The following is a 14,645-nucleotide window of genomic DNA, read 5'->3' as shown; positions in this document are numbered from 1 at the left end:
CGATTTGGGAACATAATTTTAAGTACGAATCTTAAATTTCAATCCATTTGGCTCGGTAGACACTGAGAAAACGGTTTTGAAAGTTCGAACCCAAGTCTCTAGTTGGGGCTTATTTGAATGATATTTTTTTGTTAAACTGCAATTTTTTCAAGATTTTGTGTCTAATTCCACTTCGGAATATCACTGTGACATCGAATCGAAAATTTCAATACATTCGGCATCCAAAGATCCCGAGAAAACAGCATTGAAAGTTCGAACCCAAGTCTCTCGTTGGGGCTTATAAAAATAATAATTTTTCCAATATTGAAATTTTTTCAAATTTGTTTTGCTGATTCCATTTAGGAACATATTTTTAATTACGAATCTAAAATTTCAATCCATTTGGCAATGTAGACACTGAGAAAACGGCTTTGAAAGGTCGAACCCAAGTCTCTCGTAGGGGCTTATTTAAATAATAATTTTTCCGAAATTGCAATTTTTTCAAATTTTATTTTGCTGATTCCATTTAGGAACATATTTTTTAGTAAAAATCTTAAATTTCAATCCATTCGGCACGGCAGACACTGAGAAAACGGCTTTATTAGTTGGAACCCAAGTCTCTCGTTGGGGCTTATTAGAATGATAATTTTTCCAAAAATGCAATTTTACCAAGATTTTAATACTGATTTCAATTAGGAACATAATTTTAAGTTCGAATCTCAAATTTCAATCCATTTTGTACGGTAGATACTGAGAAAACGGCTTTGAAAATTCGAACCCAAGTCTCTTGTTGGGGCTTATTTGAATGTTATTTTTTTTTAAACTGCAATTTTTTCAAGATTTTGTTGCTGATTCCACTTTGGAACATTATTGTGAGTAGGAATCAAAAATGTCAATCCATTCGGCAGGGCAGACACTGAGAAAACGGATTTCAAAATTCGAACCCAAGTCTCTCGTTCGGGCTTATTAAAATGATAATTTTTCCAAAAATGCAATTTTACCAAGATTTTAATACTGATTTCATTTAGGAACATAATTCTAAGTACGAATTTTAAATTTCAATCCATTTGGCTCCGTAGACACTGAGAAAAAAGCTTTGAAAGTTCGAACCCAAGTTTCTCGCTTGGGCTTATTAAAATGACATTTTTTTCAAAAAATGCAATTTTTCCAAGATTTTAATACTGATTTCATTTCGGAACATTATTCTGAGAAAGAATCAAAAATATCAATACATTCGGCATCCAAAGATCCCGGAAAACGGCTTTGAAAGTTCGAACCCAAGTCTCTCGTTGAATTAGAATGATAATTTTTCCAAAAATGCAATTTGACCAAAATTTTAATACTGATTCCATTTAGGAACATAACTTTAAGAACGAATCTTAAATTTCAATCCATTTGGCACGTTAGACACTGAGAAAACGGCTTTGAAAGTTCGAACCCAAGTCTCTAGTTGGGTCATATTTGAATGAAATTTTTTTCTAAATTAAAATTTTTTCATGATTTTGTTGCTCATTCCACTTCGAAACATTAGAGTGTTAATTTTGAGTGTTGGGGCTTATTAGAGTGTTAATTTTTCCAAAAATGCAATTTTACCATGATTTTAATACTGTTTCCATTTTAGAACATTATTCTGAGTACGAATCAAAAATTTCAATCCATTCGGCACCATAGATCCCATGAAAACGGCGTTCAATGACTTGAATTCGAACTTCGGCTATTTGGGAAATAATAATTGATAAACTTTTCGAATTCCGCTACACGCAATAAAAATATAAATACCAATTTGGTTTCATCGTGATTTCTTACAAGAAGTATTTTTTATGTCGTGGGAGGCGAAAGATGCATTAAAGTTCCATTTTTCTCAATCAAAGTTATGTTGGGACAGGGTCGGCCTTGAACCAAACGGCGCACACTGGGGCAATAGTGATGAAAAACGCCCTTTATTCACAGTGACGTTTTTTAGAGAAAATTTGAATGTGGAAAGGAAGGTTATATAAAAACAAAAATTTTAAATACATTATATTTGTAAACTTTATTATGTACATTTTATATATATACGATTTAAATAAATAAATAACAAAAAAAAATCAGCTCTCTTTATTCGACTTGTTTGAGTCAAAATCACTACCATAATCACCATCATCAACACTATCATCATCATGATCATCATCATAATCGTAATCGTCACTTTAATTATCATCATTCTGCGTACTTGAATATTTTTCACCTGTCGGCTGTAATGATGGAGCCCTTAGCTGTTCTACCGCTTCTTTGGGGAGTGTGGTCAATTTTTTTTTGGCATATTCCTTTTTCGCTCGTTATCAGAGGATCTGATGACAAAAACAACAAATTGAAAACACATTTTCTAATTCCTTAGAATTGAGTGTACCCATTACATCGCCCTGAGCGAAGACCAAACGCTTAGTGGTAAGATTGAGCATTATTTGCAAATCAACATGAACTGAACTATCACTAACATTGATTTTTGCAGTCACTGGGTAACATTCCTTTTTTGCGGCCTGTACAATTTTATAAGACTGGTATAGTTTTGGAGCGTTTGATCATTACATTGTATCTATTGGTGTCAAGATAAACCCGCTTCCACTACGAGTGCTACAGCATCCTCTCCTGACACAGTAACTGCTTCAAGAGAATTTCTATTAGCTTTTAAATATTTACTGGGACTTGATGAATCCGATAAAATATCAGTGATTGCTATAACGCTTCAGTCTGTCCTGCAGCTTTAAGTTCCATTTGAATAACATAAACTAATTCAGTTAGAGGAGTAGACTTTCTCAAATCCAGAGTCTTTTGTCGTTTCATTTGTTTTGTACTCTGATCAAAGGTAATTTTCGGGCGACCGGGACCACCGCGTTTTAGTGTAAGATTAGGAAAAGAAATTGATGAATCCAGCCATGTTTTATTTTGCTCCAGAAGTCTTACTTCAATCCGGTGTGATGCTACCCATATTGAATAGTGTTCCGATTTGAAGCAATTTATCCTTCTCGAAATATGTTTTCTGGGATCACTGATGCATCCTGTCCTCAATTCAATTTCCTTTTGCAACGAATTTAGCTGATCTGGAATGTGTACGCGTCCAGATTTCTTCACTATCGTGAATAATTGTCGTCTTGTCATGAATAAGGTATCAGAATTCAAACCTGTGTGAAAAAAGAAAATGAATAAATTTCTTGTAATGCTGTTTTTGTCACGAAGCATCAAAAACCGCTGAATCGCGTTGTGCTATATATGTCACCAATTGACACGATTTCTTGTCTCTCAGAAAACGCGTTCTATCTTTTTTCTAGTATGACCAGACATATGGTATAAACAGTTTTAGGAAGGGAGACGATGAAGTTTTATCTTTGAGTTACATTTTACCACTTTACCACCTTACGTCCAATAATTGGAAATTGAATGTCGGTAACGATTATTTTGAAATAAATATCTTTTCTGACAGGTTTTGCAACTAACATGATATTAAATTGTTTGATCCCGAGTTATTAAAAAAAACTTTTCATTTTAATTATAGCTACTGATCACATATAAATAATTCATTACTTCAAAAATTGTACATATGTGCAAGATTTTAAAAGTGATTCGTAAATAACAATAGTTACTGGTTATTAAAAGTGTTTGAATGAAAGCCCGGAGGTGCCCGGAGCTCAACTAATCTGTAAAAGAATATCATTTTTTTTTAAATCACGACTATATTTTTATATATATTTGATATACAATTTTATCTATCAAAATAATAAATTATGTTCAAAATATAATCTGAAAAAATAAGATAAATACCTGAACATGATGGTTCCATAATCACTTTTGGGATTCGTAATAGGTATCTTCCGAAATAAATAATTGAAGATGAGGTTTATGCTGGCACTTGTAAACGGTGTATTCGCTGTAAACGAGTGTTCGCCCTGTACTGAGCGGTGTCACAGGTAGAAGGGTATGGTCAAGGGGTTCTACCTACTATATAATAATGCTACAACTATCGAGCAACTAATGAAGCGACATCGTATAATTGAATTTTTTTTTGTTTATTGTATCAACTTGTAGTATTTGGCTCCAGTGTGCGGCGCCTGGTTCAAGTAAAATGTTGCCCCCCCTCGTCAAAACCAGTAGACGCCTAGGTAGGTGATCGCTGTAATAATTAACATTCTTTTTGTATTTTTGTGTAGCGCCGTCTTTATGAAAAATAATTTAAAGGGTGATATTTTAGTTGGGTGATAGAAGGGGACTGTTAGCAGACTGTTGCAAAAACAGCAGTACTTACTGGTTGCGCACCGGTACAGCCATAACTCCCTCTATATCTACCTACCGTTTCCTTGTGTAACAGAATAATATTCTTATATTATAATCCCAACATATTGGTCATGTTAGAAAATATTAACCATCATATTACCTCCATGTGATGATCCAGGGGAAGATTGATGGAGAACAAAGTAGTATGTAATCTACGTGACTGGTTTAAATACAGTTCCGCCGCGTCGTTCCGGGCTGCAGTCTGCAGATTGAAGACTTTTCTGATGGTAGCCACATCCGATAGGAGAGGACACCAGAAGAAGATGAATATGTAACAAACCATATTACTTTCATAAAGCAATTTTTGTAATTACTTACCTAATCAATCGTTGTTCGTGCGCTAATTAGCTGTATGATTTTTTTGTTTTCTAAACAATTGCGGAATTTGTTTCATTATTTTCACAAAAGTGAACTTCTTTGAATCGTGTGGATTGTGTGAACATTTTAATTGTTTCTTTCAGAGAAATCAACAATTTACAAAAAAACAATGGTGTTGACTTTTATTGTGGCCATTCACATGAATGGCAAAACATTTTCTTTTGCAAGTCGATACAATGACATTACTTATTAATATACTTATGGTGTTATTGGACCGACAGAATACCTTCTACAAAAATAAAACTATTTTCAAACAGCCTAGATTATTTACAACGAAAGATTCAAGAAGGATCGCTGGACAAGGGTTATATGAAATATTTATATATAAAACCTTCTGATTTACATTAATTTACTATAAAAGGAATCTGACTGCATTTGGGATATTTTTAATTTTAGCATTTTAATTTTTAATTACGTAAATCGAAAATTCACTCTCGTTGTATGGGATGACAGCTGGAATGGTTTCTGTTGATAAAATTTTCTTTTGTTTGTATTCCTGATACGAGTGGCTATATTTTTTACCATGTGCAAATACTAGGTAAGTACTATTTTAGCCAAAATCGAAAAATAAAATAAAGATATTTAGGTATGTTTTATAAAATAGAAAAATTAAAAAAGATGATGTTATTATAGGTTAGGTTGGATAATTTTAGGTTAGGTTGGTTTATTATTAGGATTTAGGTTAGGATAGATTGGATATTATAGGTAAGGTTGGATTATTATAGGTTAGGTATGATTATTATTAGGATATAGGTTAGGTTGGATTATTATAGGTTAGGTTAGAATATTGTAGGTTAGGTTCGATTATTATAGGTTAGGTTGGATTATTATTAGGATATAGGTTAGGTTAGGTTAGGTTGGATTAGGTAGAATGAAATCACAAACCAGTCTATACAAACCTAGCGTAGCCCACAAACTACTTGAAAACTGGGATATAACTCTAAAGGGGACGCGAGCAGGCGTTATTAAAGGTTCCCCAACATTGATAGGTTAAGTTAGGTTGGATTATTATAGGTTAGGTTAGGTTAGGTTGGATTATTATAGGTTAGGTTAGGTTAGGTTGGATTATTTTAGGTTAGGTTAGGTTGGATTATTATAGGTTAGGTTGGATTATTATTAGGACATAGGTTAGGTTAGTTTAGGTTGGATTATTATAGGTTAGGTTAGGTTGGATTATTATAGGTTAGGTTAGGTTGGATTATTATAGGTTAGGTCGGTTTATTATTAGGATTAAGGTTAGGTTAGGTTGGATAATTGTAGGTTAGGTTCGATTATTATAGGTTAGGTTCGATTATTATTAGGATATAGGTTAGGTTAGGTAAGGTTGGATTATTATAGGTTAGGTTAGGTTGGATTATTTTGGGTTAGGTTAGGATATAGGTTTGTTTAGTTTAGGTTTGATTATTATAGGTTAGGTTACTATAGTTTAGGTTAAATAAAACAATAATTATAATAATACCTAAATATAAATAATTTAAGTTTTTTAAGTAACATAAAAATATTTTATTTTTCGATTTTGGCCAAAACAGTACCTAACTAGAATTTGCATTCTGAAATGATTCAAATTCTAGCTACTCGTATCAGGAATACAAACAAAAGAAAATTTTATCAACAGAAACCATTCCAGCTGTCATTCCATACAACGAAAGTGAATTTTCGATTTACGTAATTAAAAATTAAAATGCTAAAATTAAAAATATCCCAAATGCAGTCAGATTCCTTTTATAGTAAATTAAGGTAAATCAGAAGGTTTTATATATAAATATTTCATATAACCCTTGTCCAGCGATTCCGAATATTTACCCAAAAATTAAACAGTGCCTATATCTAAATAATACTCCACTGCCCATCATAACTAACTACAACTTGGGTAATAAGCCAAAATTTACTGGTTATTCCCAGTTTGAATACATACATCTTTTCGAAAGAGAAATATTAATTTTCATACTACAAAACTATATAATGCTCTACCAAATCAAACATCAAAAAATAACAAAAATTAATATATTTAAAACTAAAGTATAAACATAGCTGAGAGAACAGAGTGATAATAAACATGCAAACATTATGAAGACAATAATATTAATAGGTATTTATAGACAACTAAAAACTAATAACTTCATAAAAACATTTAAAAACAGCAGGAATCGCTAGTGAGGACTGTGAAAAATTTGAATTTATGGGTGAAATGCAGATCACGCCAAACTCTGGGAATTGAATAAAAATGCATTTTCTAGATGAGAAAATTGTGTAGAAACTCATTAAAAAAAGAATTAAGGCGCGGAAGAATAAATTGAGGGAGATACAGCCGATCAAAGTTTAATAAAATTGCACTTCGCGATCTGAGGGTAATATTCGGTTTATGGGAGTATAACCGAAATTGAACTTGATTTAGACTAATTTAGGGCTGGGGAATCCGAATCTGAAAGAATTAGGTGGGGGTCGGCACTATTAACTGAGTTATAGGGTTTTGAAACTTCGTACGCGATACATAGGACCATGTTTTATTTATCAATTATGACCATAAATATACCACTCTCTAGATCGATATCTTCGGGCTTTTTGTATGTAACGGAATTATACAGTACTTAACCACAGATATACAAGCAGCATACAAGCAGTACCTACCGTGCGGAGCAGAGCAGTAGACAAGGTAGAGGAAACTCAAGGCCATTTTAAAAAAGATGCGACCATAGACAACATAATTGCTCTCAGCCTACTCTATTCATTCACTAGCCCAAAAAAACTATTATAAAAATAAAAATGTCCTTGAAGCAGAAAAATGTCGAAATGTTTTCCAAGGGCAAGGTTCATCTGACTAAGAAAATAAACTTTTACAGTGCATTTCCTTGAGACGAAACTTGTTAATCTAAGGAAGAAGAAACCCAAAATGACAATAAATTTGCAAAAACACTGAAGAAAATTTCCAAAACATGATTGTCCGACAGTATGAGGAAGAATTCCGACATTTTTCAGCCTCATGAACTCATGGTTACATATGTTTAAAAATCTTTAATTTCACCAAAACAATAAGATAATACAGGATAACACTAATCAATAACATGAATAAGTTTATCGATATAATAAATAACATTTATATGTTGTGGAGGAAGACATATGCCAAGTATGAAGCATTGTTCAAAAAACCGAACGAATAACTGTCAATTCACTTTAAACTTGAACTTACGTAGGTAGGTTGAATATATGTTTCTAACTCGCTAACACTATACTGGCTTATATTGTATTTTTATCACCAACAACCTTAACACGCAATATTTTCGACGGAAATGATAGTATTTCGGCAGCAAATGACAACCCGCGTGTATAAATAAACCACACTCATTTTGTTTGAATGATTTGAAACTGTCAAACGGCAAAATTCCGTCATCTCTTTCTGTTACACGAGTCATTATGGTAGAGAGCGAGAGATCAAACCAATCCTTCTTTTCTCACCAATGAGATCTGAGCTTTTAGCCATATTATTCGTTTTCTATAAGAATTTTGAGGTGGGCGTGGCGGTTTCAAATGAGTTTCAAGGCCAAAGCTTAGTTAAATGCCCCCGATTATGACTTAAGAAAATCAAATTAGCAACTATTTACTTTTGAAATTTCAGTAGTGCCAACCAAAAAAAGAAAAGTGTTGCCATATAATAATAATATTTTTTTACAAAATAGGTTAGGTGTTTAGTTTGGGTTAGAGTAGGCAGAAGAACATGGGAAAAAGGTATTAGAATTAAATCACAAACCAGTCTATACAAACCTAGCGTAGCCCACAAACTACTTGAAAACTGGGATATAACTCTAAAGGGGACGCGAGCAGGCGTTATTAAAGGGGCAATTTTGTGTAACAGGAAATAACATGGAAAAAAGGTATTAGTATTAAATCACAAACCGTCTATACAAACCTAGCGTAGCCCACAAACTACTTGAAAACTGGGATAAAACTCTAAAGGGGACGCGAGTGGGCGTTATTAAAGGGTCATTTTTTTGTTATAGAAAATCACAGTTAGGTTAGGTTATATATATATACATAAATTAAGTATTTACAAGATTTTAAATAATAAACTACCAATCTGGCAAATGATATTTAATTTTCAGAATTTTCCATGCATTGATATTATTATATGGCAACACTTTTTATTTTTTGGATGGCACTACTGAAATTTCAAAAGTATTAAAAGTTTTTAATTTGATTTTCGTGACAAAATATGGCGGCGGACTGTCCGAATATGGTGATAATATCAGATCGCGAAGTGCAATTTATTAAATTTTGATCGGCTGTATCTCCCTCAATTTATTCTTCCGCGCCTTAATTATTTTTTTAATGAATTTCTACACACTTTTTTCATCTAGAAAGTGCATTTTTATTCAATTCCCAGAGTTTGGCGTGATCTGCATTCCTCCCGAATTTATTCTTATATCATGCGTTATAATTACACAATGTAAATAAGAACTTTGTAATAGAAACTAATAAAAAAATATATATTTCCATTCGCAACAAAAAATATGTCTGATCTTACGCAAGAACATAATATTGTGTGTTTCTCCATTTAGTTTTCGTTTTCTAATTATTTTCCTGTTATTTTTTGCCTTCAATGGGAAATGTAAAAACACTTATTTGAAAAATGTATTAAAAAAAATTTACTAATAAAATTAATTCACGGAATTCTTTAAAAAGTATGTTCATATTTAGCTTCTATACATAAAGCTTCATAATCAAATTCTGATTGATTTTACATGCCAAAGCACTAACGAAAATCTAAAGATCCTTTTAAATGGGTCCAGATATTATCAGAATCAAAATACTAATCTACTAATTTTGAAAACAACCAAACAATTATAATAACAATAATGAAGAAAAAATGTATTGTGGCAGAGCACCACCAGGCTTGGCTCAGGTCCCATACAGAAAAAGAATTTTAAATAATTTACACATTTTAAAACCAAAGAAGTGAGAAACACTCTTTTCAAAGTCCTGGAAAAAAAACTTCCACTAAGGGTGGAAATTTATTATCTGGAAGAAAGTAGAGAAAGCAGGGTACAAACAACTACAACAAAATAAATGCTATTTCTTTTTAAAATAATGTTTATTCTTTTATAATTTCACATAACGTTATTCAATAAAGCATGTGTTATGGTGGCTCTATCAAGGTCTTCCTCCAACATAAACAAAGGTACTGGTTTTTCAACAGAAAAATTATTATGCATATCACATTCTCTACTTCTTACCCCGAGACAGTTCCGATCGAACCATCAAATATGTATATATTTTATGCTTTTAGTACAGTGACATTCCTTGCAGTTAATTATTTCAATTTAACAATCACAAAGAAAGAAACTGTGCAATGTTTGTTGTAACATGATGCCAATAGTTTATTAGTATTATTGGAATTCTAAGGAACATAAAATATTTATTAAAATGGTAAACAAACTTAGGTCGTGTGTAAAAGTTTGTTAAATGCATTATACGAAGACTCCAAATCGAAAATTAATTGACGGACTTGTGTTTCCGAGAGCTCATCGGAGGCTTGCATTGCGTTGAGGGTATTCAGCCATGATTGAACCTGAAAAAATACATAAATAATTGTTTACAGCTGTATATGTATTATTTAATTTAAAAAGTTGTAAAAAAAACACAGTAAATTTTGTTTTAAACTTTCCAGTTGCCAACAGGGCTAACCAAAATCTCTGAAATTACCAACCTCCATGCATCAGCAGATCCATAGCAAGTGTATTGTATTATTAATTTATGCATTACTACAAAACCTTACGATGATAACAATCGTGGGGTATCTCAGTGACCCCTTGTTTTGTTTGCACCTTGGTACGTTGAAGGTTAACAGAATGATTAAAGTGAATATTTATTATGAATTACAGGAAAAATGAAGACGTTATTTACAAAATTTTGTGGATGTGCCGCTATTTTCAACGGTGAAGACAAATTTAAGTAGGTATAGTTAACAGAAATAGTTACACACCTTAACCCTGCCTTCAAAGTCCTCTGGTAAAATACTAAGTCTCGTCATTGTATCGTAAAGATCCCTCAACTCCGGGTGAAGATCATCCATGGCTTTAATTTCCAGGCGTAATTTATCCATAAGCGTAATGAAGAGCTAGGAATAAATTAATAAACCATCAAAACATAATTAAAACATCAATTAAGTGCCACAGGTTAGTTGCAAACCTTTCCGGTTAAGAGATCTATTCTCTTCAGCTCTCAAAGCTAGATTATTTTGCTATTTTATTTGAAATCTACAGTACAAATTTTATAACTAATTGTAGTATTTATATAGATTCAAACAATGCGTAAATTATAAATTGGGCAATTTGACTTATAAAATATTTCTAGATTTTGTCCACTTGAATAATACATATTGCAATATGAATTTTAACTTACAGATACAATGTCAGCAATGCACTTGCTGGTATTTCCCTTGTCATCCTTGATGGTGATTGGTCTGTCTTCTTTTATCCTTTCTAAGGCAGCTGGGCAGTCCAGCTATCAAAATAAATACAGAAAATTATGTTTTTAAAGTAATTTAAACTAATCATCATGCTATTTCACCACAGGGGATAGGTGAAATGGTAGGAAGCGAGGACAGAAAGAGAGTATGGAAAGTGACACTCCTTTTTTCATTCACTTTCATACAAGGCATCATGCTAAAATGATTCTTGACTCAAGAATATGGTTCACTAAATAGTTAATTCACAATTCAATTCAACCATTAGAAGAAGCAGAACATAACAAAACACAATTTTAAATCGTTGTTAAATATAATATTGATAAGTGTAACTACATAAGGAAAACAAATAAATATATAAAAACAGAAACAAAGATTTCTGATTAAATTCTGCTTCATTGGTGTTAAATATGTCAATATCCAAAGCGATTATTTTTGACAACAAGATAGCTCTTCCCACCGGCATGACCATTCGCAAGTTATTCCTGCAGATTGGGAGATAAACAGTCTATGCTGTCGGTGACGGAGATAAACATTGAGAACAAAGAATGATAGAGATCCCCGTTAGAGTTGAGTTTTCAAATCATCTGGAAAAAATCTGTCAGAAGAAATGTGAAGCAATCTGCAAATCCTTTCTGACCTGTAGATAGTTCATTCTGTACCCAAGAGAAAGTCAGTAGGATAGGGCTACCCCCTGCCATTCTGGGTGGACCCCAATGTATTCTATTCACTTGCTTGTCCTACATTCTCCTGACACTCCTTTCTCAGTTCATTTGATTTGCATGTGCAAACCATTTAAGCATCCCTTCATAAATATTGTGCTATTGTTAGAAATGCATTTTTTAATCTTCTCATTCATAGTATAGTTGTAAGTAGTTTTACACACAACATATTTGCCTTAATTTTTAATGTAAAATACTAATCCATTGAGTGAAACGGACAGACCCAAAGAAAACTAGTGGCATTATCGAAAGGCAAAGAATGTGCACATAATTTCGCGAGCTAACTCTGAAAGTGTTTTCAAGTTACACACAAAAACAATACCTTTTTTTCCTTGCCCATGCATATATGTAATCCCATGTATGCAACAAATACATACAATGTCATGGGCAAGGAAATAAAGTTTTGTGTATAACTTAAAAACGCTGATTTCGGACTTACCCAGTTGTAGTAATTACCCCTCACATTAAAAGTAATCAAAGGTGTTCAAACTTAAAAAGAAATCAGTGTTGCTATATAATATAATCTAAGTTTTTACCCTGAACTTCTTGACGAAAGCATCAATAGTTGGGTACTCATCGCCTTGGAGTTGCTTAAATGCCACTTTAAACTGCACCAGAAGCTTAGAACAAGCGGCAGTGTATTCTTGCGGAGTAACGCAATCCCGGATGTAAGCCTTCTCCAAGTGTTGTAATGTGCTCACAACAGCGTAAAGGTCTGCCATGTTGTCATGTCTGTAAACAAAATCAGTTGAATGAACATATATTATGACTTTTAACAACATCAAATAATCTAATACTGATGCAATAATCTCATAATGGAGGGGATTTGATTATGAGATCATCTTATGCAGATCTAAATCATTGTAATTTTTTTGTGAAGTCATCTTATGCAGATCTAAATTGTTGTATTTTTTGTGATGTCATCTTATGCAGATCTAAATCATTGTATTGATGATCAAGTTTTAAAAGCAAACTTACTTTTCCCTCTCCCTTGCATTTTTGTATAACTTCAACTCTTCGTACAACTCGGGTCGGTTAGCTTCTGAAAATAAATATAAAAGCAAAAAATGCGTCAGATTAAAGGATTCTCGATGAAGTTTCGGCCACAAGGGCTCTAAATGTTATGTATTATTATTAGGTGCTCTGTTTTCTAAATCAATATTTCGATGTCATGACTAAATTATAACGTAATAATCAAATTGCAATACTAAATTAAATCCCGGATACGACAAATATTAACGTACGACGACATTACAATTAAAACCAATTCTTTTGTTTTGACATTTTATTAGTCATCGGGTTATGAAATGTTTTTGATTTAGAGCCGGGATTTACCTAACAACAGAATCGAAGGGATATTTATTTACTTTAAAATAGAATAGAACTAAAATTGTTTTACCTTGCATGACTAATCTGCAGATTTATCAAATCAAGTCTACTCTGCTGAAACAATTTTGTACTCAAATTGACAGCTGATAAACACTTATAAATACATAGACTAAAAATATCCATTTCCTTACCACCAAAGACAATATTTTATTTAGGTAGCTACTGGAATAAAATATTTTATTTAGGTAGCTACTAAAATAAAACAATCGCTTAATATTTTAAAAGCGCCTTATTTGTGGAATACCGCCTCATAGGTAATATGGCGATTTAATTATCAAGATTTTATTATTTGGAATTTTTAAATGTCTTTATTTTATTTACAATCCGCCACTCGAAAAAGGGCTTCGAATCAAACATTATAATACACTTACTAGCGTGACAAATTATGATTGTAGGATTTGTGAAGCTGAAAATATCAATAAAATATTTGCCTCAAGATGTTACTATTACAAGACCTTCATAAAAAATAATAAGGGAGAATGTACCCTTTAAATTAATACCGTTTGTAATAAAAAAAATCTTTATAATTAAATCAAACACTTTGTTTTAATTATAGTTATGTCTAACCACAAAGTAATTGCTTCATACAAAAAAATATAAATATTAAAAATCATCGGTGATTCAAATTTAATTTATGGCACGTAAAAATAAAGATAATATCATAGCAGTACATCTGATAATTGACCCAGCCAATCATAGGTGCATGGGAAAAGAAGCTTCGATTTGAGGCGTTAGATGTCACTGCTCGCTGTTGCCTTCAATCTCGCGGTAGATTTTCAAATATATTAGAATGACCAGTTATTCATTGTTTTGGTTTGTATAATATATCATAATATTATGATTTATTGTCATCTAAAAGTGAGGTCATTGACTAATTGACCCGAGGGAAGGGCCGCCACTGATTGTGGTTCCAGTTTCCAGTTACCGGAGACCTACATGGAACATAGAACTGCTTCTTCTTCCAGATACTTTTGGAACCAGTTCCTGATGACGGGAAAGTTGATCGGTAATAGGTGTGATAAAAAAAATTATAAATTCATACTATAAATATGTTTCCTACCTACCTACGTCAAACGAAAGTGAAAGTAGCCAGGTGACGGGTAATCGGGTTTTGGGTATGGCAGAGCGCCTGTAAAATCCGCTCAAGGAGCGGGTTTTAGCGAACCGCTTACGACGCAAGTAGGTCGTGAGCGACCGGGGTCATGTTAAACGATTGATTGACGCAGTTCTATTTCACTTCAATCGTTACAGTCAACAGAATTTAGTATGTCCGATTAATGATTTACTTTAAGAACAATTTTTAGCTCTGCCTGCAAAAAATACTACATATTTAGCATTATTATCCTTGTGACTGCGGCCCGTTCATGTCATTATTATTCTTGCCTTAGTTTCTAGTGTTCTCAATATTT

The 14,645-nt window shown here is 32.6% G+C and overlaps 1 protein-coding gene across 2 annotated transcripts; it reads right to left on the bottom strand.

Moving 5' to 3' along the window:
- Nucleotides 1-9,732: 9,732 nt before the first annotated feature.
- Vps28 (vacuolar protein sorting 28) lies at nucleotides 9,733-13,366 on the bottom strand. Of its 2 annotated transcripts, none has more exons than XM_089633753.1 (6): nucleotides 13,247-13,366; nucleotides 12,826-12,889; nucleotides 12,384-12,579; nucleotides 11,062-11,163; nucleotides 10,643-10,777; nucleotides 9,733-10,228 (listed from the first exon to the last, which is right to left on the bottom strand). In XM_089633753.1, the coding sequence occupies exons 1-6, from the start codon at nucleotides 13,251-13,253 to the stop codon at nucleotides 10,097-10,099; spliced, it is 636 nt and encodes a 211-aa protein (XP_089489879.1). In that variant the 5' UTR covers nucleotides 13,254-13,366; the 3' UTR covers nucleotides 9,733-10,096. The 2 variants fall into 2 exon arrangements, with proteins under 2 accessions (XP_089489879.1, XP_089489880.1); XM_089633754.1 differs by having other exon boundaries at nucleotides 12,826-12,886; nucleotides 13,247-13,338.
- Nucleotides 13,367-14,645: the final 1,279 nt, after the last annotated feature.

The sequence above is a fragment of the Hesperophylax consimilis genome, chromosome 7 (assembly GCF_061612785.1).
Source record: "Hesperophylax consimilis isolate HC1 chromosome 7, BYU_Hcon_1.0, whole genome shotgun sequence".
Lineage (NCBI taxonomy): Eukaryota > Metazoa > Arthropoda > Insecta > Trichoptera > Limnephilidae > Hesperophylax > Hesperophylax consimilis.
The sequence above is the reverse complement of the archived record's forward strand: the minus strand, read 5'-3'. Positions and strand labels throughout refer to the sequence as shown.

Bases quoted from the DNA above. Each gene is read 5' to 3' on its own strand.
- Vps28 (XM_089633753.1), bottom strand. The intron at 12,580-12,825 runs GTAAGTTTGCTT...TTTTGTTTACAG, and splicing joins AATGCAAGGGAGAGGGAAAA to ACATGACAACATGGCAGACC. The intron at 10,229-10,642 runs GTGTGTAACTAT...GTATTTTTTCAG, and splicing joins ACTTTGAAGGCAGGGTTAAG to GTTCAATCATGGCTGAATAC.